Genomic DNA, 16,000 nt, shown 5'->3' on the forward strand with positions numbered 1-16,000 from the left:
TAACGTTCAAGGCATATCATCAGAGAAACCGAACACTCAGTGACCAAACCGACTAAAATTCTATAGCAAGTTTTTAAAAAGTAGATGCCTAAATTGCAGACTTTGCTACAGAGAACTCATTTCCAATGATATTATGTAATATGTATGTTCCTAGCCACCACATTCCCCATGCCAAAAGAAAAAAAAAAATCAGAGAAATCAAATAGCATAAAACACTACCGCAGAGAAGGAAGACATGCATTTAAAGCGCTGACGAAAATGGCGTGCAGTATAATTGCCTCAAATTGCTGTTCGCTTGACACCCTGACACTAATTTTATTCAAGCCATTGGGAAATAAATGTTTTAAAAGCATTGCTTTCCAAACGCCAGGGTGAGTGAGGGCTGTGAGGTCGTAAAGGAACGGAAAGGGTAAAGTTTCCAGCACGCACAAAGAATTAAAGAATCCATTTAAAATAAGCATCAAGGTAGATCGGCAGCCTTTAATGCCCACATTTTTAAGGCTTGCCCTGTTCGTGGATTGCTTTTTCTTTTTTTGCTTTTTTTTTTTTTTTTTTTTTTTTTTGCTTCAGCATTCCCTCACCAGATGGATTTTTGCTACTGCAGATCAGCAGAGGGTGTCAGATCTTCCCGAGTGCACCGGGCTGGAACGCAGAGCTTCTTAGCAACTCTCCGCTCTGCCCCCTCCCCATTCTCGCGCTCCCTCCCTCCCTCAGACAACTCGCCCCCTTTGCCTCCTCCCCCCGCCCCCTGCACGTAAATCCCAAAGAGCAGAAGAAGAAAGAGAAGAAGAAGCAGAGAAAAGGAGAGCTAGTAAGCGAGAGCCGAAGCACAGATAGAAAAATAAATAAATAAATAAAAGGCTCAAGAGGACCGAAGGGGAGGAAGGAAAAGGATGGACAGCCACAACACGCAGCGATTGCGGAAATTTTCGAGCGCCATTGGCTGGGCAGCGTGAGTCCTCCGGTCGGGCGTGATTTCAGCACCGGGGGGACTGGACAGCACCTCGGGGGGGACTTCTGGATAACCCGCAACCACAGCAAGAACTGCACCGCAGCCTCCACAGCCGGAGCCGCTGAAAACGCTGCTTTGTAACAGAGAAGCAAGGTCAGTCCGAAGCACAGCCATGCACAGGCAGTGCGCCTGTACTACGCTGCAAACCCTCTGCTTGTTTCTCTAACATGTTCTGATTTGCTAGCATTGTTCCTTTTCTGGTTAGTGAAGATCACTAGATAAGATTCTGAAAGGGTGTATTTTTCATTTGTGTGTACATATTTCACTTAGTTTGGTTATTTTAAGGAGGTCTAGGGGGCACAGGGAGCTCTTACTTTTTTCTTTCTTTTTCTTTTCTTTTTTTTTTTTTTTTTTTCCTGCTTGCCTTGCATTACGTGCCTGGATAGTTTGTGGATCTAATTATTGACTGGCGTCTGGGCTATTGCAGTGCGGGGGGGTTAGGGAGGAAGGAATCCATCCCCACCCCCCCAAACCCTTTGCTTCTCCTTCCCTGGGTTCGGACATTGGAGCACTAAATGAACTTGAATTGTGTCTGTGGCGAGCAGGATGGCTGCTGTTACTTTGTGATGAGATCGGGGATGAATTGCTCGCTTTAAAAATGCTGCTTTGGATTCTGTTGCTGGAGACGTCTCTTTGTTTTGCCGCTGGAAACGTTACAGGGGACGTTTGCAAAGAGAAGATCTGTTCCTGCAATGAGATAGAAGGGGACCTACATGTAGACTGTGAGAAAAAGGGCTTTACAAGTCTGCAGCGTTTCACCGCCCCGACTTCCCAGTTTTACCATTTATTTCTGCATGGCAATTCCCTCACTCGACTTTTCCCCAATGAGTTCGCTAACTTTTATAATGCGGTGAGTTTGCACATGGAAAACAATGGCTTGCATGAAATCGTGCCAGGGGCTTTCCTGGGTCTGCAGCTCGTGAAAAGATTGCACATTAACAACAACAAGATCAAGTCTTTTCGCAAGCAGACTTTTCTGGGGTTAGACGATCTAGAATATCTTCAAGCTGACTTCAATTTACTACGGGATATAGACCCGGGGGCCTTCCAGGACTTGAACAAGCTGGAGGTGCTCATCCTGAATGACAACCTCATCAGCACCCTACCTGCTAACGTGTTCCAGTATGTGCCCATCACCCACCTGGACCTCCGCGGAAACAGGCTGAAAACGCTACCCTATGAGGAGGTCTTGGAGCAGATCCCGGGCATCGCCGAGATCCTGCTGGAGGACAACCCTTGGGACTGCACCTGCGACCTGCTCTCTCTGAAGGAATGGCTGGAGAACATTCCCAAAAATGCCCTCATCGGTCGTGTGGTCTGCGAGGCCCCCACCAGACTGCAGGGGAAAGACCTCAATGAAACCACCGAGCAGGACTTGTGTCCTTTGAAAAGCCGGGTGGATTCTAGCCTCCCGGCGCCCCCCGCCCAAGAAGAGACCTTTGCTCCTGGCCCCTTGCCAACTCCTTTCAAACCGAATGGGCCGGAGGATCCTGCCACCCCAGGGTCTGCGCCTCCCAACGGAGGCACGAAGATCCCTGGGAACTGGCAGATTAAAATCCGCCCTACGGTGGTGACAGCGGCGGGGGGCGCCAGAAGCAAAGCCCCGGCCAACCGCTTGCCCTGCCCCGGGGGCTGCAGCTGCGACCACATCCCGGGGTCGGGATTGAAAATGAACTGCAACAACCGGAACGTGAGCAGCTTGGCTGATTTAAAGCCCAAGCTCGCCGATGTGCAGGAGCTGTTCCTGCGAGACAACAAGATCCACAGCATCCGAAAATCACACTTTGTGGATTACAAGAGCCTCATCCTGTTGGACCTGGGCAACAATAACATCGCCACGGTGGAGAACAACACTTTCAAGAATCTCTTGGACCTCAGGTGGCTTTACATGGATAGCAACTACCTGGACACACTGTCCCGGGAGAAATTTGCAGGGCTGCAGAACCTCGAGTACTTGAACGTGGAGTACAACGCAATCCAGCTGATTCTCCCCGGCACTTTCCATGCCATGCCCAAACTGAGGATTCTCATCCTTAACAACAACCTGCTGAGGTCGCTCCCCGTGGATGTGTTCGCAGGGGTCTCGCTGTCCAAGCTCAGCTTGCACAACAACTACTTCATGTACCTGCCGGTGGCGGGGGTGCTGGACCAGTTAACCTCCATCATCCAGATCGACCTGCACGGAAACCCTTGGGAGTGCTCCTGCACCATTGTGCCTTTCAAGCAATGGGCAGAGCGCCTGGGCTCGGAAGTGCTGATGAGCGACCTCAAGTGTGAGACGCCGGTGAACTTCTTCAGGAAGGATTTCATGCTTCTTGCCAACGACGAGATCTGCCCCCAGCTGTACGCGAGGATCTCGCCCACGTTGACTTCGCACAGTAAAAACAGCACCGGGTTGGCGGAGACCGGGACGCACTCCAACTCCTACCTAGACACCAGCAGGGTGTCCATCTCTGTGCTGGTCCCGGGACTGCTGCTGGTGTTCGTCACCTCCGCCTTCACCGTGGTGGGCATGCTCGTGTTCATCCTGCGAAACCGCAAGCGCTCCAAGAGAAGGGACGCCAACTCCTCAGCGTCCGAGATCAACTCCCTACAGACAGTCTGTGACTCTTCCTACTGGCACAATGGGCCTTACAACGCGGATGGGGCCCATAGAGTGTATGACTGTGGCTCGCACTCTCTCTCAGACTGAGTTCCAGACCACCCACCTCCCCAACGAAAAGAGAGAGAGAGAGAAAGAGAGAGAGAGAGAGAGAGGTGGGGGCTGATGTAGGGGGAAGGGAGGAGGGCGGGCAGGCAAACACAGACACATCCTCCTGCCTCGCAGATTTTGCAGGGGCGCTGACCCAAATCCAGCGCGCCCCCAGCCGTGACGGACCTATCAATGAGCAACTACAAACTCGCCTGACTGAAAGGGTCGCCACCTCCCCCGCCCCCAGACACGCACACCCCAGCTCCGATCTGCAAACAAAGAGCAGACCAGGGCGAGCCTGCGAGAGCTTGGATCACTTGCTCTCAGCTGGGAGCCCACGCTGACAGACGTCCAGGCTTGGCACCTGCCGGAGGATTGCACAGTGGCCTCCCACGCCCCTCATCTCTGACCCCCGGGCTCAGGAGTCGTGCAGGATGACTGCCTCGGCCCAATACATATATACATATATACACATTATATAGAGAGATAGATATCTATTTTTCCCCCTGTGGATTCGCCCCGTGATGGCTCCCTGTTGGCTACGCAGGGATGGGCAGTTGCACGAAGGCATGAATGTATTGTAAATAATAACACTGACTTCTGACAAAGAAACAAGCCAACAAAGTTCTGCATGGCTCGCATGGAATCCACGCGCTCCAGGGACTCTGCCCGCCCCGCGACTGGAGATGGCGTCTCATTCACAATACCCACCCTCTTACCTGATAAGTCCCATCGTATCAAACTTTCTATAAACAAATTACAGTATAATCAGAAAGTGCCATTTCGCCATTATTTGTGACCGGTAGGCAGTTCAGAGCGTATGTTTACTGTGAAAAAAAAATGTAAAGGTTTTATTTAAGACATTTGCATGGCTAATTAACAGTCCATTTTATGAGTTAACGATGTATTTTGTTTGAGGGAAGCTTTTAGGTATTCTTTTGGGTTCTTCTTTTTTTCCGATGGTGATGTTTTATTTTTATTTTATTTTATTTTATTTTTTGAGGGGGGGGATATTTTTCTATACATATCCAATAATGCCTTCCATCTGAATGTAAAATAATTACCCTTGATTTATATTATAGTATCAGTGTAATTATTTAAAAAAATTTTGCGGCAGTTAAGCATGACCAATCCATGTCACCCTAGTGCTTAGGCTGCTATTCTACAGTAGCAATTCTGTGCTGGTATCAATCTTACTTATAAAGTAGGAAAAAAAGACTGAGGAAGCACGCGGAACTTACTAATTCTATTCGAGGATTTTATAATGGCATATTTTTTCAGTATTAAAGTGAAAATGTTTTCAAATCTGGGTCCTCACATTTTTCCAGCTTCATAATTCGCAACTATTAAACTGGATTTGCGGAGGAAGGGGTTGGGGGAGGGACAAGGGAACGGCGGGGGAGGGGAGGTGGCATCCCAAGCTTCCCTAAAGCTCTTTCTCTAATCCCCTAAGTTTTTCCCCTTTTAGCTTCTCTCCTTTCACTCCCCAACGTCCCTCAGACTTCCTGCTTCCCTCCCCCTGTCCATAAACTAGGGTCTTTCCCCCAATACACTCTCCTGCCTTTACCTCCTGACCCCCTCCTCCCAATGCGACACTCAATCCCTTTATTCAGGCTGCTGGTCCTTCGCTGCTGTACTTGTTGGCGCTGCCCTTACTGCAGATATATTAAAGATGTTAAGAGAAATTTGATTTAATTGACTCTGCCTAGATCGGTTTCATTAAGCAAGTGGAGATTTCATTGGTCAGCACTCCCCGATGAAAGACAATCTTAATGACTGGTTTTTGAGATGCTGCTGGCATTTTCAATTCAACATCTGCTGAAAAATGGTAAAGCTAATTAGTGCCCACCCACCCTCCCTGCCCCAGCAACTGCAAATGGAAATGTATTAAAGCACTCCTCCTCATGGAAATCAAGCATTATCCTAAAGGAGCATCTCTCTCCCACCATCCGGATTTCTGGTTGGGACTCAATAATTAAACAGAATAAGCATTGAACTGTTTGGAATTTATACACCAGTGTTACTCTGCCCCCATTCGTATCTATTGCTCTGAGATTCTTAACCAACATTCATCCACAGTTAGGGTTAGGCTGCCAAAAGCAGACCTGCTGCACTAATGTTGGGGTCTGCATTCCACCACGTATTCACCCTTCATAAGTGTGCTGAAAAACTGCAGGCCACAGATAGAATATTTCAAATCAGCTAAAGAAAGCCCCTCATAAGTTCAAAGTAGATTTTTCATCTTGAACTCACATTATAAAGGGAAATGATTTCCAAGAACAGCCATGTTCTGGAATGTGTATTTAACACTTTTAAAATAAAATGTCTATTATAAACCAAGATTATTTTGAAGGACATTGATCATTTCCTGTTTAATTGTTTTGTTTGTAGAGTGCATTTCATGAGGTAAAATTGCAAACTATTGTCTGAAAAGTATTATTAATTGGTTACATGTGAATGCTTTAAATATTTTTATGAAACATTTAGCTTGATTTTGAGTAAGCCAAAAACAGATTTTTTTTTTTTTTGTCATGGGGAACTTAGCCGTGAGAAGCCACTTTTCAGCAATATCATAATCATAGGAACAAAGTAAAAACTGGCAGCTATAGAGACAATGTTTCTGGAAGAAGTGACAGTTGATGAAAGATATTCATGGTTGATGTTGATGCCTGAGTGGCAGAGATCAGAAAGATAGGATTTGTCATAAACGGTGTACACAGGGACCATATAAGGAGGCCAATGTTAAAGATAAAATATTGTCATACAAATGATATCCTTAATGATTTTTGATTGGCCATTGTTTGCCTGTCACATGCTAGCTGGTTTATAGAATTGTTTAAATTCACACCTACAGGACAACTTAGTACTTCCATCTCAGATTAGAAAACTGAAACTTGAGGAATGCACACAAGGTAGTTCCCATCATATGTGGTAAACAGTGCAGAGGAATCTAATATAATTTTCTTCAAAGTCTACGACCTTATTGTTTGTATAATCATACATATATACTTGACTAGAAGCTTAAAGGAAATTAAAAATCATAAATATAATCCATAAAAAACCCAGGGTCCATGATGAAATATGGATCTAAATTGTCTTCTTAGTCATATATGCAGCAAAGGTCCTGTATATGTAGTGTCTGTTATAAAGAATTAAATTTACCTTTAAATCCGTGGCAATAGCTTTTAATTTTATTTTGTATGATGTTTACATAATTGGCAAGGATGCATGCCCATGTGGACCACTGATTAGAGTGGAGATAGCTGAGGTATAGGGAAAGTGAGTGAGATTATTTATTTCTAATTCTCTCTTTCTTCCTGCTTTTGGGGTCAGGAGAGAGCAGGGGAGAAGCCACACACAGCATCCTAACTCTATCAGTACTGGAGGATCGAGGATGGCCAGCCAATGGCATCCCAGGGGCCACTGGTAATAACTAATGCATTCTCTCAGAGTATATACCTACATAATGGATGAGACAAAATGAATATACTAATATGAGTTAGTGAAACATAGGCATTCAAATTACTTCCTTTAATTATCCATGTATTGAATCTAAAATTATTAGGGCTGATTTTTTGAAAATAATAATACATTTTTAAAATCCATGTGGAATATATCTAATGACCACATAGGTAGCAACATGTATTATTAGACCAGCAATGGTGATATATCTGCACCATATTTATTTTTGTATACCATATATTACATATACATTTATTATTCTACATATACACTAGCATGAATATGTGTATGCTTAGAGAATACAGACTAATTGTGGTCTCTCCGCATGATGTCATTGACAAGTATTTATATGCTCCAGTTTTTCTTTACATAAAATGCTCATATAACTGAATTTGGTATGTACATCAATTGAGATAGTCTGTAGCTGAATCATTCTTCAAAGCAAAAGAGAGTTGGACCCATTGGAAAAACAGGGAAGAACACGATACCTGGCTTAGTAACATTGCTCTAAAGAAAGTAGGAGCTCCTGTGTCTACTGTGACTAAGAAGGTTTTAGAATTTAAGATGTTGTCATAGAAATTTATTGTTTACCATCTTTACTTATTAGTTCAAGAGAAAGTTGGGTTGGCTGGTCCTGCATTAACGTATTAAGATTCTTCTTAACAGTTGGCTTTCAATTTAGAATTACTGCATCATTAGAATTGTCAAGTGTTTTAATGTGTTAAATATTTATTGGGCTTCCAGGAACAGTTTGCCAGTGTAGCTTTTTCAGTTGTTGAATAAATATTGCTTAGTATGTATGGAGAGGTGTATGAATTTGTAAGAATGAGCATGGAAGTGTGGATTTATAATATATTAGTGGAATATTAATTGCATGATTTCTAATTCAGCATTTATGCAAGCTCGTTTATAAGTAGTGCTTTTCTATTTATTTATTTTAAGGAAAATTTGAAATATGCGATGTGCTAAGGACTGTTTTAGCATGCATTATTTTCAGCTCATTTAGTCATATCTGAACCTATTAAAAAGCAATATATTATTTGTTTGAAGAAAATACACATACTGTAAATTCTTACTCATTATTTTTAAATTTTATAATTTGCCTTACTGTGGTTCAGAATAACCACAATAAGGGGCTTGTTTGATGGCACACCATGTCAAGCTACTGCCTCCCAGCATCCCGTTTTCAAGTGCTGGTTGGATTCTCAGAAGCTCTGCTTCAGATCCAGCTCCTTGCTGGTGTTCACAGAAGAGCAGCGGACAGTGGCCCAAGTGCCAGGCCCTTAGCCACTCACATGTGAGACTAGGATGGAGTTTTGGGCTCAAGCTTAGGCCTGTTTCCACCCTGGCTATTACGTCCATTGGAGGAAAATAGCAGCAGAAGGGAGGGCTTTCTCTGTATCTCCTTTACCCTCTCTCTGCCACTCTCGCCTTGCCTTTGATTTAAATAAATCTTTACAAATAAATAAATAGTAGTCAGATAATTCCTAGGCATTTTAATCTATAGTAACATCAAAATGTTATTTTAAAATAAGCTACTATTCCAAAAATATAGAACTTCTTTTTGGTATTGCGATTTAAATACATGTCATTGAGTGACTTAATAATGCACATATTATAGAGAAATCCTGAAATATGTGTTGATACAGATTTTGTTGTGAACTATCGTGGTTTGACTCGATTGCCAAAATAAATGAATAAATAACATAGCTAAAATATTTAGCATCTATAAGTCTAAAATGAAACTCAGCATTGTAGAAATCACTTGAGAATATTAAAGCTCGTAGCACCTCTTTGACTCAGCTGACTGGCAAGTTGAGTTTATTGGATTAGGTTTCAGTTGTACAATTTGTTACTCTTCTTCCATTTATTTGTTGAATCTGTATAATTTTACACAACTGAAATACAAGTAGCATTACTAGTTGTAATTAAATTTTCTGTCAATGCTACTGGTGGAGACATTTCTAATAATTTAACGAAACTGGCTTTGTTAGACCTAAGTCTTCTACCATTAATACTTAGTTTGGATTTTGCTATGTGAACGATAAATTCCTCACTGCATAGTCATGGGGCCACTGCTGCATTACAAAAGCTTGCTTGAGGAAACAAATGCCAGAAATTTTAACTTTAAATAGTTTGTGTCCTATAAAGGATATATATATACAGAGATAGAAGATAGATGATAGATAGATATGAGTATATGTATGCATATATTTATATCTTTATTCCAATAGACTAGTACACAATTTGTAGTGTTTCTACAATGTCACTAAAACATTTTGTTTCTGAAAGAGATTTAGTCTTTTAGCTATTTGGATAAATGTAAACATTTTATCAGTTTCATTAACTGTGTGCAAAAATTTGACCTATCATTATACTTATAATGTATCAGATGAAACAGGTACTTTAATGAATTTTTTCCCCATAGATTTCTTTCTTTTTATCAGAAAGTCAGATTTGGAGAGAGAGACAGGGAGAAATACCTTCCATCCGCTGGCTCACTCCCCAAGTGGCCACAATGGCTGGAGATGAGCTGCTTGGAGGCCAGGAACCAGAAGATTTTTCTGTGTTTCCCCTATGGATGTAGGGTTCCAAGGCTTCTGGCCAACGTCTAATGCTTTCCTGGGCCACAAGCAGGGAGCTGGGTGAGACGCGGAGCACTGGACACAAACCGGCACCAATGTGGGATCTTGGTGCATGAATGATGAGGACTTTAGCCACTAGGCTACTGTACTGGACCCAAGTTTTATATATACATATACTGCACTACCATTTCATTACCTGTGTTATTGATAATCCTAAAATGAATGACCAAACTAGGTTGTGCCTCATTGATACTTTTTTCTGTTCATTTTGAAAAGCAAGCATTCGTTTTGTAGATAGTATGAAGTGTCTTGTGATACCCTCAGAAATGCTAGAGCAGTTGTGTCTGAACACTTACCTTTGACATATATTATGTCTATGCATAAGCTATATTACAGAGGCCTTACTATAGTATATCTCTACAAAGCTGATAATTTCCTGGATCCCTCTTGTTTGGTGCATCTTACTATTCACTTATTCAGATGTGTAAATCCAAAGGTTGATTGAACAGAGAGCAGTAAGAAAAGTCACGCATCTGCTCACTTCTACATCTTACTGCCTTTCCTTCTAACTCATCCCTTTCTTGGCAGAAGGATATAAGAAGGAAACATGCTTGGCTGCAGACTATCGCCAGAAAAAGTCAATGTATACTGATAGATCAAAGTGCCTCAAATACAAATGATAGATGGCCACTGCACAGCACTCTCAAAGATACAATGTGTGCCTTCCAGCAAAAAGGGGATGTGTGGAAACAGACCGCTAGTACCATAAGCTGTAATAGCTCTTACCAGATTCTGTAAAATTTATTATACACTGTTTCTTGTCAAATTAATACCTTGCTTAACGTTTCTAAGATCCATACCAATTGTGAAAATAATGCAAAGTATATATGTTAGCAATATGATTTGAATAATGCTTGTATGCATACATGGAACTTATTGCTACTTTCCTAAAATAATAGAATTGCAAAAAGAATGAAGGTGTTTAAATTGCTGTACATTAAACTACAAATCACATATTTTAGTCAAGATAGTTTCATGTTCTAAAGGAACAGTTTCGTATATTTGAAATAATCTACTGATGAAACTATCTTGTCATGTGAGGTATGAAATGGTATCATATGAGAACCAGGTGCTCATTTCTGTTCTGTTTAGTAAATTGTATGAATAATCTGATTCAGTTGTGAATCCAGTTAGGTCTAGCTCACTGGAAATATTTATCAGTGTGTTTTTGCAAGCTGATTCATCAGCTTGTTGGGTAGGGCTTTGTCACCACTGAGTCAGAAATCAGTGCTAGTGAACTTCTCAGAGCTGCTAAATAATGCATGAAAATTGGTTGAAGTGGATATTAGATGCTTCTGAAAAGGCTGAAATCTTTAACACAGAATAATGATGTGGCTTCCTTTGTTTCCCGAATGACTGTCTCCTGCTAGCTCAACGTGTGCTTTAGTGAGATAGATAACTCATCATTTTTTTTTTCTGTCAAAAGCTATTTTTAAATTTTCAGCAAAGCTTTCACTTAGATGGATTTTGTAATTTTCACCATAACCATCAGTTCCAACTATTGCACTTCATGTTATAAATGGTGTTTCGAAACAGATGTTCATACATAACAAGCAGAGTATATCCGACACATTTTGTATCTCGTGGCTTAATATTCTGAGGAACAAGACCAAAAGAAAAGAAATTAACAGCTGGAGATAGTACTGATCGTCAAGAATCAAACTGGATGGAATGGTATATGGACATTATAACTCAAACCATAAAAATGTGGCACTTTTGATCATTATCTGCAGGTAACATCTGCACCGCAAGCTTTCTGATGTAGAACATTGTTCCTGGATTTTCATATAGTTAATATCATATCTACTACATCTCCATTGCTGCAAGATGAAGCCCTCACTTGATGAGTAATTACATATATCACTGCGAAACACCCCTACTTTATTTTAAAATGAAGTCAGTTTAGCTTTAATATAATTAACCACTAAATGCATTTTAAGAGAAATTCCAACCCATAGTGATGTTTTCTGTTAAGCTATTTGAGTCGCCCTCCCTCCCCCCTTTTATTTATCACAACATTTACAAGAAACTTCTTTAGCGCTAACACAATGGTCAGTCATGTATGTAACGCACAGCTAACGGTGTCTGAACAAGCCCACACGGCATTGTTAACAAGCAGGAGGTGAGTAGGATGTCAGTGGTTTTACCTTGATTGTTTTAACAAAGACTAAGTTTCCTTCTGAAGAGGAGATACTTCTGGCAAAGAAATTGAGCATTTAGAGTAAATAATAACACAGAAATAAGCTTACAATATTTAGTTAGTCAAGGTCGGCACGCTTTTTTGGGTTTTTGTTGTTGGTTTTGTGGTTTTCATTTTGCTAGCTGGCAATACTGCATCTGGCTGTCTCTTTACAACTGTATATCAAAAGCTGGTACAAATTCAACGTATGAATTTTTTTGAATCACATTTTCTTCATAGAACCATTTATCTGCACATACCATTCAGCTCTCTGTCACTATTTTTCTCTAATCCTTAACAACTTAAGGCTAATTGAACTTAATCTTCTAAGTAAATTGTGATTGCTTTTCCTTTGATTTTATTACTGCTGTAACTCCCATATTAGTTTTAGACATTGCACAAAGATAGCTTTCCTCCCCAGGAGTGTCTGAGTGCTTCTACTATTTCCACATACGTGCCACGTCATGTAAATATTCCACCCATTTTATAAAAAGGAAAACCAAGAGCTGAATAAGAACTCCAATCAGCTTCCTGCACTGAATCTTAGGAAGTTACATTTAACAACTTATGGGGATCATTTATAGGGATCACAAAAATGAATTTACAGTAAGAGGATCTTGGTGCTGAATTAAATCCTGGCAGGGCTCTGAAATCAATGTTTGAAGACTTCTTGAACATGCAGTATTATACAGAATATTAGAGTTAACGTTAATTTCTAAACATTTTTATTAACAAATTTCAAAATTTTGTGGGCATTGAAATTTGCATTTCATACCACTTTCATGTGTAATAAAATAGTGTTTTGTAATCTGAACTCTTTTAAAACATAAAGAAAAAATTTCTCAAGTTAAAGGAGCATAACATGCAAAATCAGAGCTGATCTGACTTGAGGTCTGGTAGATATGAATCCTTTGGCTGGATTAACCCTAAAGCACTCAGATGTAGCTCAAATTTAGCTTTTTTTTTTTTAATGTATACTCCTTAAAAAATCTCAAAAATATGTTGCCTTTGGAAAATCAAGTTAAATCTTTAAAATCAAATAGAATATTTCTGTAAGTTTTTTTTTTTTCCAATTGATAGACTTCCAAAAATTATGGTAGTGAATCTTATCAAAATGTAATCATAAGTATAGGCAAAGTAGGCTAGGAATAAAAGGATGGTTATGGATTGATAGATACTAATCAAGTTTGATCAGCAGTTATTAGAATGAGCCCTGTCCTCAGAAGAACATCCTTTCAATTCTATTCCTGCTTCTGGAAACTAGGAGCTTGGGAACATAGCACTTTGCAGCATTTTAGTTTCCTTACCTCTAAAAGGTAAGGCACAGGTCCTGCTCAGTAGCCTAGTGCTTAAAGACCTCGCATTGCATGTGCCAGGATCCCACACTGGAGCAGGTTTGTGTTCCAGCTGCTCCACTTTCCATTCTGTTTCCTGTTTGAGGCCTGGGAAAAGCCTTGGGATCCTACACCCTCGTGGGAGACCCAGAAGAAGCTCCTGACTCCTGGTTTGGGGAATGAATCAGCAAATGGAAGCCTTTTCTATCTGTATCTCCTTCTCTCTGCGTATCTGCCTTTGCAATGAAAAGAAACAAATCTTATAAGGTAAACTACCATAATTATGCATAAGACTATCCTGTCATATTTGCCCATCAAATAATCACTTTGAAACAAATAGATTTAAAACAATTAATAAATTAAACTTACACTCTCCACACTTCCTTATATTGAAGCGTAACAGTTTAAAATGTCATTTCTCTTCCTCGTGTGACTCTAACAATACAGCTTCATTGAAATCTCTTCTTGGGTGCTGCTTTTACGTAGCATACAGAGAAAAATGATTTCAGGAAAGAAAAAGCTCAAACAACACACTACTATTGCACAATAATAGTTAAACACACAAATACTGCAGGAATGTGGCTCTTACGATTTTTAATAGCACCATAGAAGCCTGAATCAAAGCACTATGAAACCTAGCATTTCAGTGGGAATGTTGCACATGAACAGTATATTGGAGTGGTTTACATTGCACACAACTGAAAGAGGCTGTGGCACCAATCCATTTCTCTTTTTTCATTTTTAAATCAAGCAGATTTTTAATAATTGTGCTAATTAATCTTTTATACATTTTATTAAACCAAAATTATATATATTTACGTTGTGAGATATATTTTAATGTACATTGCATAAGATTAATCATTCTAATCAATGCATCCATCATCATGCTCTGTAATTCTTTTAATAGCAGCATTTCTTTTTAAATATAAATTTTCATTGTTTCTATTATTTTCCATGTCTTAAGGTGCACTGTCCTCCATCAGCTCAGAAAATGACAATTGAAATTTTGTCATTTTCTCACTTTCAGGTATAGACTTGTAAGAATAATTGACTGGTGTTTGCATAACACATTTATCTCCAAGCAAACCTTTTGTAGAATTGAAGTAACTATTGTGCTTGATTAATTGTGTATGGAGTCTAAGATGAATTTCGTTTTGTCTAACATTTACCTATGGTTACATCCGCACAATCACTGCAATGCTGCTAATATTCCGTATTATCAACAGTTCATTGTGTTTTTCAGTGCTGAGTGCGGCATGGGCTAGATGGTCAGAACACCATTGCTTAGGATAAAAAGCGCGTCATATCTTCCCATGGCTTACTTCTTAAACAATCTGTGTTGGCTTGTCTGGATGTACAACTACCATTCAGCATACCAAAACTCAGCAACATCAAAACCTATAGCTTTACAAAAAGACAAATGCAATGTGTTCACATTTGAATGTGAAACTCTAAAAGCTGGTTTTATGAAAAACTAGGGAGAACTGTGGTTACTAGAGGCTTGCCGTAGAGATGAATAGAGAGTTTGGAGAAAAGATGGCTTGTTTGCAGAGTGATGCAATTCTATTGGGAAATAAGTTTTGATTTTTTTATAGCATATGAATACAAGAACATTACTAATACTTTACTGCGTTCTTCAAAACAGCTTTTAACGGGGATTTATAATGTTACAGCACAAAGAAATGTTGTTTGACATGATGTCTATGTGCATTAGTTTAATCTGATCCTTACACATTTTCATATTTGCATTAAGGCATCACAGCATGCCCTAAACATATGCATAATCATTATACCAATAATGTTTTTAACTAAAACAACAAACAAACACAAAGCTCTACAACAACCACCCTCCAACAAGCATTTGATTTTGTATTTTGGAGACTCTATTATACCACTGAAGTGAGACTCTTTATAATAGGACATGCCAAATTCCAACAAAGTCTCTGAATTTACGATAAATCCATAATACATTCTCCATGCTTTTTGGCTCTCCAATCCTTTACTTTTGTTTCATCTGTGCGATATTCTTTTATTTATCTTCTAAGACAGTTCCCTAAAATTATGCCCAAGGACACATCATTTAAATACCCTATATATGTAAAAGGTAAAATAAGCTTAGATTTTAGAGAATCAAATTCATTACATTAAAAAAAATACTTTAGGGATCAATTACTTTAGAAAGAAAACTGATAAACCAGGGAGAAATAATGCTAGAATAAAATAAGGAAGACTTGCATGTGTTTCCTGGAGCTGTCAGCCGTTTCTAAGTCCGATAGTGTGCCATTTACCATGAGACCATTTGGCCTTTCTTCAATTATGCCATCTGTTGTAAACAGGATTGGATCACTACTTTATGACCAAGCAGTTTAAAATAGCTCATTTCAAGAGATACAAAATCCTTCATTGAACCCATCTTCTTTATTAATCACGTCCTGGTAGATTCATACATTTTGTCCAGTTAATGGGAAAAAAACTAGTTCAAGCATTGCATGTTTTTATATTCTGTGTAATTCAAATTTACATCCTCCCAATCTTCTATTCATGAGTTGTATTTCCACATGTGAGCATCACAAGCTTAATTAATAAACTATTACTAATAATGAAATGAAACTCACAGCTGATTAATATTCAGTTCCACAAACCTGTTACAGACTAATTTTCCTACTCAATTTTGTA

General features: G+C 39.8%; 1 protein-coding gene across 1 annotated transcript; it reads left to right on the forward strand.

The window, feature by feature from the left end:
* Positions 1–621: 621 nt before the first annotated feature.
* SLITRK1 (SLIT and NTRK like family member 1) lies at positions 622–3,714 on the forward strand. The gene has a single exon (XM_040991027.1). It carries the CDS (start codon positions 1,611–1,613, stop codon positions 3,702–3,704), a length of 2,094 nt encoding a protein of 697 aa, XP_040846961.1. The 5' UTR covers positions 622–1,610; the 3' UTR covers positions 3,705–3,714.
* Positions 3,715–16,000: the final 12,286 nt, after the last annotated feature.

The sequence above is a fragment of the Ochotona curzoniae genome, unplaced genomic scaffold (genome assembly GCF_017591425.1).
Source record: "Ochotona curzoniae isolate NIBS_2020 unplaced genomic scaffold, NIBS_Ocur_1.0 contig_64, whole genome shotgun sequence".
Lineage (NCBI taxonomy): Eukaryota > Metazoa > Chordata > Mammalia > Lagomorpha > Ochotonidae > Ochotona > Ochotona curzoniae.